At 45.6% G+C, this 14793-nt stretch overlaps 1 protein-coding gene and 1 pseudogene across 1 annotated transcript in view; both read left to right on the top strand.

Annotated features, from left to right (window-relative positions):
* LOC128412218 (zinc finger protein 883-like) overlaps nucleotides 1-14793 on the top strand; it is a 53485-nt pseudogene that overhangs the window by 3618 nt on the left and 35074 nt on the right.
* Nucleotides 1-14793, top strand: part of LOC128412283 (zinc finger protein 91-like) — a 30642-nt gene that overhangs the window by 425 nt on the left and 15424 nt on the right. The window contains exons 2-3 of the mRNA XM_053385190.1: nucleotides 695-1787; nucleotides 1869-2656. Coding sequence (XP_053241165.1) covers nucleotides 695-1787; nucleotides 1869-2656 — 1881 coding nt within the window. The remainder of the gene's footprint in view (nucleotides 1-694; nucleotides 1788-1868; nucleotides 2657-14793) is intronic.

The following is a 14793-nucleotide window of genomic DNA, read 5'->3' as shown; positions in this document are numbered from 1 at the left end:
TTTTATAGTGACTGAGTCTCCTTATACCTCTCCCAAAATATAGAAAGGAAGCTTTGGTTATGTTTTCCCCAATCTCACTTCTAATTTCTTCATAACTGTTGCCTTGTTCACTTAATAGTACAATTTTACATCGCTTTCTGGGTGACCAGTCAACTCTTTGTGCCATTTCTATATTTTTATTATGTCTTACAATGTCACTAAATGAAAGAACAAAAACAACCCAACCAACTTGATAGCAATCACATAACAAACTGACAAAAGTCAACCTAAGCAAGTTGTGCTTCGTTTTTCTGATTATTTGGCTATAACGTTTGATAGAATACGGATAATTAAACAAACTTTGTTGAATTGCATTCTTGATAAAATTATATTTCCCTTGATATATAATGTTATAATATTACTCCAAAAGAAGCAGAGTTTTGAGCCATCAAACCTCTGAAATACACTTTAATCCAAAAGGCTTCCACAATTTTGACCATTACTGTATATCAAACAAAGCAAGATTCAACAAATCTCCAGAAACTCATAATAAATATGTTGGTTAATGACAAACAACACAGGTAGTAAACACCCCCCCCAAACTCCCTTCAGTTCTTCTCCATTTGTTCCTGAGGCTCTAATCTCTTTTTGTTTCCATTGCAGATTGTGATGAATCGGAAATCGAGAACAAAGGTGACCACGAAAAAATCCCCAGGGTGGAGGGTGGAGAAAGCTGCAGTCAGAGCTCCCATTCCACTTCCCATCAACAAAATCTCATTGGAAAGAAACTCTATCAGTGCATGGAATTTGGAAAGAGCTTCAGTCAGAGCTCCTCTCTCACTTCCCATCAAAGAATTCATACAGGGGAGAAACCCTATCAGTGTGTGGAATGTGGAAAGAGCTTCAGTCAGAGCTCCGATCTCACTTCCCACAAGCGAATTCATACAGGGGAGAAACCCTATCAGTGTGTGGAATGTGGAAAGAGCTTCAGTCAGGGCTCCCATCTCACTTCCCATCAAAGCGTTCATACAGGGGAGAAACCTTATCAGTGTGTGGAATGTGGAAAATGGTTCAGTCAGAGCTCCCATCTCACTTCCCATCAAAGAATTCATACAGGGGAGAAACCCTATCAGTGCGTGGAATGTGGAAAGAGCTTCAGGAAGAGCTGCGATCTCACTTGCCATCAAAGAATTCATACAGGGGAGAAACCCTATCAGTGTGTGGAATGTGGAAAGAGCTTCAGGAAGAGCTCCGATCTCACTTGCCATCAAAGTATTCATACAGGCGAGAAACCCCATGAGTGTGTGGAATGTGGAAAGAGCTTCACTCAGAGCTCCAGTCTTGCTAAGCATCAGAGAATTCATACAGGGGAGAAACGCTATCATTGTGTGGAATGTGGAAAGAGCTTCACTCATAGCTCCAATCTCACTTGCCATCAAAGAATTCATACAGGGGAGAAACCCTATCAGTGTGTGGAATGTGGAAAGAGCTTCAGGAAGAGCTCCTCTCTCACTTCCCATCGAAGAATTCATATAGGGGCGAAACCATATCAGTGTGTGGAATGTGGAAAAAGCTTCAGTCACAGCCACAGTCTTACTTCACATCAAAGAATTCATACAGGAGAGAAACCATATCAATGTGTGGAATGTGGAAAGAGCTTCAGTCACAGTCAGAATCTCACTTCCCATCAAAGAATTCATATAGGGGAGAAACCCTATCAGTGTGAGGAATGTGGAAAGAGCTTCAGGAAGAGCTCCCATCTCACTTCCCATCAAAGCGTTCATACAGGGGAGAAACCCTATCAGTGTGTGGAATGTGGAAAGAGCTTCAGTCAAAGTCAGAATCTCACTTCCCATCAAAGAATTCATACAGGGGAGAAACCCTTTCAGTGCATGGAATGTGGAAAGAGCTTCAGGAAGAGCTGCGATCTCACTCGCCATCAAAGAATTCATACAGGCGAGAAACCCCATGAGTGTGTGGAATGTGGAAAGAGCTTCACTCAGCGCTCCAGTCTCACTAAGCATCAGAGAATTCATACAGGGGAGAAACCCTATCAGTGTGTGAAATGTGGAAAGAACTTCAGTCAGAGCTCCCATCTCACTTCCCATCAAAGAATTCATACAGGGGCAAAACCCTATCAGTGTGTGGAATGTGGAAAGAGCTTCAGTCAGAGCTCCGATCTCACTTCCCATCAAAGCGTTCATACAGGGGAGAAACCCTATCAGTGTGTGGAATGTGGAAAATGGTTCAGTCAGAGCTCCCATCTCACTTCCCATCAAAGAATTCATACAGGGGAGAAACCCTATCAGTGCGTGGAATGTGGAAAGAGCTTCACTGAGAGCTCCAATCTCACTTGCCATCAAAGAATTCATACAGGGGAGAAACCCTATCAGTGTGTGGAATGTGGAAAGAGCTTCAGGAAGAGCTCCTCTCTCACTTCCCATCGAAGAATTCATACAGGGGCGAAACCATATCAATGTGTGGAATTTGGAAAGAGCTTCAGTCACAGTCAGAATCTCACTTCCCATCAAAGAATTCATACAGGGGAGAAACCCTATCAGTGTGTGAAATGTGGAAAGAACTTCAGTCAGAGCTCCCATCTCACTTCCCATCAAAGAATTCATACAGGGGAGGAACCATATCAGTGTGTGGAATGTGGAAAGAGCTTCAGTCACAGGCAGAATCTCGCTTCCCATCAAAGAATCCATACAAAGGTTGGAAAAACCATTATACAGATTTAGGAGCCAGGCAAATCCACACTTTTTAACCAGGCCTTTGGCTGATTGACATTTAATGCCCTTTTAAAATGTGGTGTTTTGTGTGTTTTTTTGGTGTTTTTTATGTTGTAACTATCCTGAGACCTGTGGGTGTAGGGAATTGCTGCCAACTTTCTGCACCACCTGGAGTACCCACAGAATTGTGGCTTCTACTGGCAACACACAGAGGAGAACAAATGAAAGATAAACACAAGGGGCAGGGAAAAACCTGGAAAGGGCCATACCAAATGGACATCCAGTGTGAAGAGGTCACATTTCCCACTCCTGAACCATGCCACAGGTAGAGGATTTGAAATGCTAGAAGTGTTCTTCGGGGAAGGGGAGCTGCTGGGAAATTGAACTACGGGCTCTAAATATTACTTTTTTAAAAAGTTGCTGCCATTATAGGCATTACAGGTAGAAAGCTGGAGGGAGAGTAGGCCCAGGCTGTGCTGCGCCCAAGAATGGGGGTGAAGGGAGAAGTGAAGAAACAGTGAAAGCTTTTTCTTCCCCACGTTTCCGGTGCGGCTCTGAATTCCACCTGCTCCGGAATTGTCCAGTAGAGGGACAGGATGTCTCCAAGGCCATTTTCTGTGGCAACCAGATAACAGGAGCTGCCAAGTGTGGGAAGCCTCACAAAGGTCCCAAGGGAAGTGGCAGAGACATGTTACAGCATCATTTTGCTGCTGCTATGGCAACAGTGAAAAACTGCAACCAGGGCCACGGGCTGAGCTGGGTGATTGACAGTGGGGCCAGTCACCATCTCATGCCATCGCCATCTATGTTTTTTTGTGGAACTGCAAGGCTGTGAAAACTGGAAGATTGCAGATGGTTTCAAGCGCTAACTAACTATGTCTGGCTCTGTTTATTGTTCTTTTTTACAGGCAGAGATTTAGGCCTATGTCGTTCCAGAGATGCAGTGCTGTTTGCTTTCTGTTTCCTCTCTTGTCCATGATGGGTTCAAAGTGTGTTTTGAAAATAATGTGTGTTCCTTTTCCAGAGGTGGGTGACAATTGGTCAGTGTTGAGTGCAAAGACAGGCTGTTTGTGCTAGAAACGCCTATTGCAGGTAATGGTCCCCCTGAGGATGCACAAGCACAGTGTGCTAAGGTTCCCATTCATGATGGGTGACATCATGGCGTTTGGCACCACAGAATGTCACATATCAACTGGGGGTACGTGAAGAAGGTCCCAGGGTGCACTGAGGGGTGCAAGATGAAGGTATGTGACAAATACCTGGAATGCAGGGCCTTCAAGAAAGCTAAGGTTCAGACGTGCTCTTATCCTAGGTCTGACAGGGCAACCACAAAACCTTTTGAGCTAGTCCTTGCATACCTTTGGGGCCCTATGCCAGTTGCCAGTCTGGGCGGGGCCAAATTTGTGCTATCTCTGGTGGATGATTCTTCCAGAAATGGGTGGATTTTCTCTCTGAAGCACAAGTGAGAGGCCGCTGCTTTGGTGAAAGACTGGATAACGGCAGTAGAACTACAGTTCTCACTGCGGGTCAGAGCTTTCAATCAGATCGCGTTGGAGAGTTCACCAGGTCTGTGTTGCAGAACTTCTTCTGCCAGAAAGGCATACACCACAGGTTGACTGTAGCAAATTCTCCTCAGGAGAATGGAGTTGCAGAATGCAGGTAGAGAATGCTGCAGGAGGCAACCAAAGCCATGCTCTTTGACACAGGGTTGCCCCAGCAGTTTTGGGTGGAAGCGTGGAAATCTGCGTCCTTCACTCTGAACCTTTCTTACAGTTCTGTAGTAGGGGACACGCCCTATTTTCTGCTGCACGCAAGAAGCCCAAGGTGCATTTCTTCGTCTTCTTTTCCTACAATCCCTAACAATAATGCTTCAGGCTTTTTTACAAAAGTTAATTGGAACATTTTCTTCAACTCATTGTATATCATTTCCCAGAATTTTTTAAATTTTATTACAATCCCACCACATATGGTAAAAAGTTCCTTCTTTTTCCTTAGATTTCCAACATATATTTGAGCCAGTTTTATACATTCTTCCTATCTGCACTGGTGATATATACCATCTATACATCATTTTCGTGTAATTTTCTTTCAGCAAAGAGCAGTCTTTAAATTTTAAATCAGTTTTCCACAATCTTCCCCAATCTTCAAACATTAAATAATGACCTATATCTTGTGCCCATTTAATCATGACTGATTTCACCTCTTTATCTTTTGTTTCCCATTCTAGCAGAGTACTATATGCACCTTTCAGCAACTTCACTTTCCCTTCTACGACTTCCTTTTGAAATCTAGATGTCGTGTAGCTAAATCCTTTCTTATTCTCTTCTTTGTATATTTCATGTTGTTGCCGATAGCGTAACCAACTGTTAAAGTGGTCTTTTATTTCCTCGTAATCTCTTCGGTTCCATTTTCCTTCTTGATCCTTTATAAAGTCAGCATACATAAGCCACTTTCCTTTCTTTTCAAGTGGTTTGAGCAGTAAGGCTTCATGTGGTGAAAGCCACCAAGGGGTCTTCTCTTCTTACATATCTTTATACAGTGGTACCTCGGGTTACATACGCTTCAGGTTACAGACTCCGCTAACCCGGAAATAGTGCTTCAGGTTAAGAACTTTGCTTCAGGATAAGAACAGAAATCGGGCTCCTGCGGCGCAGCGGCAGCAGGAGGCCCCATTAGCTAAAGTGGTGCTTCAGGTTGAGAACAGTTTCAGGTTAAGAACAGACCTCCGGAATAAATTAAGTACTTAACCTGGGGTACCACTATATCTCTCCCATATGCTCATTAGTGATTTCCTAATTATATGGTTATAAAAACTTTCATGTACCTTCCCTTTCCCATGCCATAAATATGCGTGCCAGCCAAATCTATTGTCATGTCCTTCCAATTCTAATGCTTCTTGCTTTTCCAACTTCACCCAGTCCCTAATCCATACCAGGCATGCTGCTTCATAATATAATGAAAGATCTGGGAGGGCAAAACCACCTCTGTCTTTTATGTCTGTAAGTACCTTGTGTTTTATCCTTGGTCTTTTGCCCCCCCCCCCCACTAAACTTGCCATTTTTTGAAACATGCATCTTTCACAATTACTGGGACTGATTGAAAGAGGAATAGCATTTTTGGCAGAACATTCATTTTAACCACTTAAATTCATCTAATCTAAATACTGGACTACACAATAGCCTGATCTATTTGAAAGCTTAAAATGCATGAGAATCCTCCATTGGGGTGTAGGCAATAAGACACTATACATTGAGCATAATAGCAATTATACACAAAAATTGGGTCCCCCTCTTGGCGGAAATAACATACTGTCAGACACATGTTAGCATTCCTACATAATATCACACAATACACCACATACTAATTACCATATTTTTCGCTCTATAAGACGCACATTTTCCCCTCCAAAAATTAAGGGGAAATGTGTGTGCGTCTTATGGAGTGAATGCAGGCTCCTTGGCTTCAGCGATAGCAACGCGAAGCCTCCGAAGCGCAGTGGGAGCGCTGCTGCCGCGCTCCGGAGGCTTCACGTTGCTTTCGCTGAAGCCTGGAGAGCGAGAGGGGTCGGTGCGCACTGTCCTCTCTCGCTCTCCAGGCTTCAAGGATAGCCGCCTGAAGCCTCCGGAGCGTGGCGGGAGCTCCCGCTGCACTCCAGAGGCTTCGGGTTGCCTTCACTGAAGGGTAGGTGCCCCTTCAGCTAAGGTGCAGCGCCCCTTCAGCTAAGCGGGAGGAGAAATGGAAGGGGCTCCGTTTCTCCTGCCGCTTCGCTGAAGGGGCGCTGCGCAGAGAGAGGGAGATTTTTCCCCCATGGTCTCCCCCCTCTAAAACAAGGTGCGTCCTATGGTCGGGTGCGTCCTATAGAGCAAAAAATATGGAAAATATCAGTTGCATATCTTGAGGCAATTGTGATCTTTTACATATCTTTTCAATCCTGGGGCACAGAGTCTTGAGGTTTAAAAGGTGAGAGAATGTGCTTGCAATTCAACTTTGCCCCCTTTGTCAGCCCCCCCGTCAGTCTATATCCTTTGGAAAGAGTTAGCTGTGGCCACTCTGGTGTCTTTTGTTGTTGTTGTTGTTGCAGGTAATGAATAGTCTTGTGGTGACGAGGTCTGCGTTGACATCTGTAGAAGGGATATCCTGTAGGGGGGGGCAGGACTTTTGGGACTTAAAGACACAGTTATAAAGGGAAGAGGTAAAAGCCAAAAAGGGGAGAATCTCCTTGAGTTTTCTTGGGAAGCTGCACGCATTTTATTCATTTCACTATTATGATCACATTTCTATATACCAGTATTTACTACTGTTATTATATGCTAAAAATACAAAAAAAGTAAAAATATAAAAAGAAAACAAAAGTAAGAAAGATAGATTACCAGTTAAACATTTTTTCCAGATAAAAAATAATGAGGGAATTTTATTTCACAAATAAAGTAAAATAAAATAAAATAAATGCTATTTATTTTAAAGAAAACCAAAGCTTTCCTATTGGATATTCTAACAATAAGCATACTAAATGAAAATAAAAGAGTGTTTCTTTACACGACAACAGCGGCTAGGATGTTAATAGCAAAATACTGGGAAATGAGTTAATATCAACAAAAGATGAGTGGCAATTAAAGTTGTGCTAGTACCTTGAACTAGCCACAATGCCAGAACTTCCAAGAGACTCAGATCTATTCCCAGTAATAAAAATCCTGCCAGTGATCTACCCATTGTCTTTGCCCAGAGTTCTTGAGCTTTTCTCACTGAGCAGTGACCAGAGTTGTGGATCGACCACTAGATTGTTTAACAAATTAAAATTATATAAACAATAGTGCTTATAATTGTTATGACATATAAAAGTTATGACGTATATAAAAGTTATGACGCTGGAAGATGAGCCCCTCAGGTCGGAAGGCGTCCAACATGCTACTGGGGAAGAGTGGAGGACAAGTACAAGTAGATCCAGAGCTGATGAAGCGGCTGGGCTAAAGCCGAAAGGACGTTCAGTTGCGGATATGCCTGGAAGCGAAAGGAAAGTCCAATGCTGTAAAGAAAAATATTGCATAGGAACCTGGAATGTAAGAACCATGAACCTGGGTAAGTTGGATGTGGTCAAAAATGAGATGGCAAGAATAAATATTGACATCCTGGGCATCAGTGAACTAAAATGGACGGGAATGGGCAAATTCAGTTCGGATGACCATCATATCGAATGGGCGAATTCAGTTCGGATGACCATCATATCTACTACTGTGGGCAAGAAACCCGCAAAAGAAATGGAGTGGCCCTCATAGTCAACAAAAGAGTGGCGAAAGCAGTACTGGGATGCAATCTCAAAAATGATAGAATGATCTTGATACGAATCCAAGGCAGACCTTTTAACATAACAGTAATCCAAGTTTATGCACCAACTACTGGTGCTGAAGAAACTGAAATTGACCAATTCTATGAGGACTTACAAGACCTTATAGAAGTGACACCAAAGAAGGATGTTCTTCTCATTATAGGGGATTGGAATGCTAAAGTAGGGAATCAAGAGATAAAAGGAACAACTGGCAAGTTTGGCCTTGGAGAGCAAAATGAAGCAGGGCAAAGGCTAATAGAGTTCTGTCATGAGAACAAGCTGGTCATCACAAACACGCTTTTCCAACAACACAAGAGATGACTCTACACGTGGACATCACCAGATGGGCAGCATCGTAATCAGATTGATTATATTCTCTGCAGCCAAAGATGGAGAAGCTCAATACAGTCAGCAAAAACAAGACCTGGAGCTGACTGTGGCTCAGATCATCAGCTTCTTATAGCAAAATTCAAGCTGAAACTGAAGAAAGTAGGAAAAACCACTGGGCCGGTAAGATACAATCTAAATCAAATCCCTTATGAATACACAGTGGAAGTGAGGAACAGGTTTAAAGATTTAGATTTGCTAGACAGAGTGCCTGAAGAACTATGGATGGAGGCTCGCAACATTATACAGGAGGCAGCAACGAAAACCATCCCAATGAAAAGGAAATGCAAGAAAGCAAAGTGGCTGTCCAATGAGGCCTTACAAATAGCGGGAGAGAGAAGGCAAGCAAAATGCGAGGGAGATAGAGAAAGATACAGGAAATTGAATGCAGATTTCCAAAAAAATAGCAAGGAGAGACAAGAAGGCCTACTTAAACGAGCAATGCAAAGAAATAGAGGAAAACAACAGAATGGGAAGAACCAGAGATCTGTTCAAGAAAATTGGAGATATGAAAGGAACATTTCGTTCAAAGATTGCCATAATAAAGGACAAAAGTGGTAAGGACCTAACAGAAGCAGAAGACATCAAGAAGAGGTGGCAAGAATACACAGAGGAATTATACCAGAAAGATATGGATGTCTCGTACACCCCAGGTAGTGGGGTTGCTGAGCTTGAGCCAGACATCCTGGAGAGTGAAGTCAAATGGGCCTTAGAAAGCACTGCAAATAACAAGGCCAGTGGAAGTGATGGTATTCCAGCTGAACTATTAAAAATTTTAAAAGATGATGCTGTTAAGGTGCTACACTCAATATGCCAGCAAGTTTGGAAAACTCAGCAGTGGCCAGAGGATTGGAGAAGATCAGTCTACATCCCAATGCCAAAGAAGGGCAGTGCTAAAGAATGCTCCAACTACCGCACAATTGCACTCATTTCACACGCTAGCAAGGTTATGCTTAAAATTCTACAAGGAAGGCTCAAGCAGTATGTGGACCGAGACCTCCCAGAAGTGCAAGCTGGATTTAGAAGAGGCAGAGGAAGCAGAGACCAAACTGCAAACATGTGCTGGATTATGGAGAAAGCTAGAGAGTTCCAGAAAGACATCTACTTCTGCTTCATTGACTATGCAAAAGCCTTTGACTGTGTCGACCACAGCAAACTATGGCAAGTTCTTAAAGAAATGGGAGTGTCTCATCACCTCATCTGTCTCATGAGAAATCTCTATGTCGGACAAGAAGCTACAGTTAGAACTGGATATGGAACAACTGACTGGTTCAAAATTGGGAAAGGAGTACGACAAGGCTGTATATTGTCTCGCTGCTTATTTAACTTATATGCAGAATTCATCATGCGAAAGGCTGGGCTGGATGAATCCCTAGCCGGAATTAAGATTGCTGGAAGAAATATCAACAACCTCAGATATGCAGATGACACAACCTTGATGGCAGAAAGTGAGGAGGAATTAAAGAACCTTTTATTGAGGGTGAAAGAGGAGAGCGCAAAATATGGTCTGAAGCTCAACATCAAAAAAACGAAGATCATGGCCACTGGTCCCATCACCTCCTGGCAAATAGAAGGAGAAGAAATGGAGGCAGTGAGAGATTTTACTTTCTTGGGCTCCATGATCACTGCAGATGGTGACAGCAGCCACAAAATTAAGAGACGCCTGCTTCTTGGGAGGAAAGCAATGACCAACCTAGACAGCATCTTAAAAAGTAGAGACATCACCTTGCCAACAAAGGTCCGTATAGTAAAAGCTATGGTTTTCCCAGTAGTGATGTATGGAAGTGAGAGCTGGACCATAAAGAAGGCTGATCGCCGAAGAATTGATGCTTTTGAATTATGGTGCTGGAGGAGACTCTTGAGAGTCCCATGGACTGCAAGAAGATCAAACCTATCCATTCTGAAGGAAATCAGGCCTGAGTGCTCACTGGAAGGACAGATCGTGAAGCTGAGGCTCCAATACTTTGGCCACCTCATGAGAAGACTCCCTGGAAAAGACTCTGATGTTGGGAAAGATGGAGGGCACAAGGAGAAGGGGACGACAGAGGACGAGATGGTTGGATAGTGTCTTCGAAGCTACAAACATGAGTCTGACCAAACTGCGAGAGGCAGTGGAAGAAAGAAGTGCCTGGCGTGCTCTGGTCCATGGGGTCACGAAGAGTCGGACACGACTAAACGACTAAACAACAACAACAACAAACAATTGTGCTATAAAAGTACATGCCATATATGAAGTATCAAGATAATAGAACTTTTAACACAGTGGTTTCTTCAGTGAACCACAACTCTTACAATGTACCGTATTTTTTGCCCTATAGGGCGCACCGGCCCATAGGGCACACCTATTTTTCAGGGGGGGAAATCAAGGAAAAAATATGACCCCCCCCCATAGCTCTGGGAGCAGCGGACAGGCTGCACGCAGCCTGTGCGCTACTCCAAGACCTTCTCCCTGCTTTTGCGGGAGGTGGTGGAATTCCCCCACCTCCCAAGCGCGACTCCTGCAGGCTTTTCGACCAGGAGGGAGAAGGGACTGAAACGGCGCTACTCCAAGACCTTCTCCCTGCTTTTGCGGGAGGTGGCGGAATTCCCCCATCTCCCGCAAAAGCCCACAGGAGGGAGAAGGGACTTACTCAGCCAGTCAGTCCCTTCTCCCTCCTTGGGGAAAAGCACCCAAGAGTGGTGCGCTCTTTAAAGGCTGCACGGCTCCTGCGGGATTTTCTATGAGGTGGGGGAATTCCCCCATCTCCCGCAAAAGCCCACAGGAGGGAGAAGGGACTTTAAAGAGTGTGCGGCTCCTGCGGGCTTTTCAACCTAGCTTGTGGGGCTGGCGCTGCTTTTCCCCACCGCCAGCCTCAAAGCCGGGTCGTGGAGCAGCGCTTAGGAGTCACGCGCCTTCCCGCTGCCCCTCCCCCCAGCTTGTGGGGCTGGCGGTGGAGAGAAGCGCTGCTTTCCCCCACTTCTAGCCTCAAAGAGCAGACTCTCCTGGCTTCAGCGAAGCAACGCGAAGCCTCCGGAAAGCAATGCGAAGCCTCCGTTGTTATCGCTGAAGCCAAGGACACGCACACATTTCCCCTTCATTTTTGGAGGGGAAAAAGTGTGTCCTATAGGGCGAAAAATACGGTATATAGACAGGCGCAGCATTTATTTTAGCTTCAGGTGACAGAAATCTGCAGCTGTAAGGTTTTCTTCTTTAAGTGACCCCTTTAAAACAACAAATGTAAAACAAACTTTATCCATTCACAGGTTTGTTAATTTGTTAAAATATGTTGAATTACAACATTATATTCATTTATATTACTTAGAATATGTGCAACGGATGAAGCCCATGAGAGCGAAACAAGGCATTATTCCGGAAATCCTTGTCAACACTGTGGAACTGTAGTAGTAGGCTCCAATTTGGACTTTATGAACGTATGTGGAACAGAAACTAGCAGACATTTGGTCTTTCGAATGAACTGATTTACTGGGGACTTCAGTCTATATTATTGCAATTTATGTGTTGTTTATGTGCAATATAAACCTTTGATATTGTGATAAGAATGTATAGAAGAGTATTGTTTATGTGAATGCACAGCCGATTACATCTTGTGTGTTTGTCAATTCCGGAACAGCATTCCCGACCCAGATTTTCACAGGAAGTCCCTAAGATGATTCCCCTTTCAAACAGGATACGTGAACCTAGGCCAGTAGGGTCCTCCTCTCTGGCAGACGGAGAACCCCTTCCCCAAAGCCCCTCCCTCCCCACTTCCTCATGGGGGTCCCCCACACTACCCATCACTCACCAGGATGGCTTTGGCCGTCTCCTGCTTGGAACACTTCAGGGTTCGGAGCCCCCTGAGCTGAGCTGCCTGGCAGTTCTGAATCACCTCCGGCAGGTACAGCTGATCTCCCTCCAGCAGCTGAAAGGCAAAAGTCAGTTCCTCAGGAAGGGAGGGCTTCTCCACCTCCGAGAGTGCAGATTGTGGGGCAAGGAGGGCAGGTGTGAGTCCCTGCTCTGGTTCTCTCCAATACTCACCTCTGGGGGAGGGATGTACAACTGCAGCACATCTGCAAAGAGAAGGACATGGGGACAGGTGAGTCCCTCCCTGAGCACCTGGCAAGGCTATTCCAAGTGTTTTCTCCTGGATTCCAAGCCCTACTGCAGGGGAGGAGGGACTCCCCAGGCCTTGGGGGCAAATCCTGACCTCCTTCAACCAGAATATGGCTCCCCAGGCCAGGGGTAGGCAAGCTAAGGCCTTGGGGCCGGATGCAGCCCAATCATCTTCTCAATATGGCCCGCGGACAATTCTGGAATCAGGATGCTTTTATATGAGTAGAATGTGTCCTTTTATTTAAAATGCCTCTCTGGGTTATTTGTAGGGCATAGGAATTCGTTCACCCCCCCATATAATCTGGCCCCCTATATGCTCTGAGGGACGGTGGACCGGCCCATGGCTGAAAAAGGTTGCTGACCCCTGCCCCAGGCTAACAAGATGGTCAATATCCAGTTCCACTCCACCCTTTTAAAATTTAAGTATCAAAATAGATCCCAGCTTTCAGAGCATGTAAACCACATGAGTGGAAAGACCGCACAAAAATAGGACTATACTTCCTTCTCCCACCTTTAAAGTAAACATCTACGTAACGAAACCAAATTGACCCAAGTCTGCCTTCCTCCGCCAACCTCAGTTTCGCTCTTCAAGCCAAAAGACAACATTTCCCCGTCCCTGGACGAAATACGCTGGCCTTCCATTGGTAGAGCGGCCACCACGCCTGTGGCGTTTACCACAGTGCGACGCAAGGACTGAGCGGATGGTGAGATGCTTTCAGCCTCAGACACTTGGCGGGTTCTGAAATGGCCATGCAGGCCAGATTCCCGACCCTGGCAGGCTGGATTCGGCCCATGGGACATAGTTTGTGGACCCCTGGTCTACACTGACTGGCAGCAGCTCCCCAGAGTTTCAGGCAGGGATTTCGTCCAGCCCTTGCAGATGTCAGGGGTTGACCCTGGGACATTCTGCATGCCAAGCAGATGCTCTAGGGCTCCCCATATTTCCCTAGCCTTTCAATGTTATGCTATTAGCAAGCGTGGAGATTCCACCTGCCTCTTTCGAAAGGAGAACACTCACTTGATCAATCTAATAAATAAACAAACAAATAATACCCCGCCCGTCGGATTTTACCAGCCACTCTGGGCGGCTTCCAACAAAATATTAAAATACAATAGTCCATCAAATATTAAACATAAAAATAACAACAATCCATTTTCAGTCCATTCAATTAGCAATTAAGCATTTCTGGAAAGGGAAATGGCATACTTTTGTATATTAGCATAAAAAGCATGCGTAAGAAAGTATTACTCATTTATGATGAGAATAGGATTTATTTATTTTGAACTTCGCTGGGTTCCTCCTTGGTAGCCAGTGTGATTGTTTCAGGAGGGCTAGAACTCAGGACCCGCTGCCTTGAGGGACATCTAAGAGCAGATGGGCAGGGAAAGGTCTCCCTTGGGAGGTGGTGGACTCTCCTTCCTTGGAGGTTTCTAAGCAGGGATCGGAGGGCCATCTGCCATGGATGCTTTAGCTGAGATTCCTGCATTGCTGGGGGTTAGACTAGATGACCCTGGGATCCCCTCCTATCTCTCCACTCCGGAATTCTAGGAGGAGCTTCCTTGCCTCCTGCAAAGCCCTTTTCTCTGCAAGCTCTTCCTCTGGTTTCTGGCCAAGGGAGGGAGATGCTCAGAGTCCAGCCAAGAGCCTCACCCCCAAAAGGATATCTGGGCATGGGCCTAGCCAGGGGGGCAGCTGCCCCCCTAAATCCATAAAAAATAATAAGAATCTGAGGTTCTGCCAAGCGGGAAAGGGCTGAGCTGGAGGGACTCGGCTTGGCAAGGGTTAAAGGGAAGTGAGCTGCCTTCCTAGAGATGCCAGGAAGCAAGAGGGGGCCAGGTCCTCCAGAGCCAAGCCCCCTCCCTCCCCAGGCCTTTCCTTGCTTTGGGGTCTCTCCTGCAAGGGCTGCCTCGCTGTCCCCTCCTGGGATCTGGTGAGTCTCCTCTCTCTCTCCCCCCAGAGGGTGCAGTGGGGAGACGGGGGGGGGGTCCCAGGGCTGCAGCAGGAGAGGATGCCTGGGGGGCCTGATCAGGGAGGGGCCAGGTCTGCCACGCTCTCCTTCCTGGAGATCAGAGGATCCCAAACTCATCTGGCCCTCCGCCCCCTCCCCCCTTTCTGTAAAAACATCCCTTCTCTAAACAAAGGAGTCCCTGGCACTTTAACTCTGTGTGACATCGCTCAGCCTCATTGCACAACAGAGGAAACATGTGCAAATGGTTTTCCAAAGCTGGACTAGGAGGTGAACTAGCCCCCCCCCCCAAGAAAACCTCACGTGGAGGGAGGA

Source organism: Podarcis raffonei, chromosome 4, assembly GCF_027172205.1.
Source record: "Podarcis raffonei isolate rPodRaf1 chromosome 4, rPodRaf1.pri, whole genome shotgun sequence".
Lineage (NCBI taxonomy): Eukaryota > Metazoa > Chordata > Lepidosauria > Squamata > Lacertidae > Podarcis > Podarcis raffonei.
The sequence above is the reverse complement of the archived record's forward strand: the minus strand, read 5'-3'. Positions and strand labels throughout refer to the sequence as shown.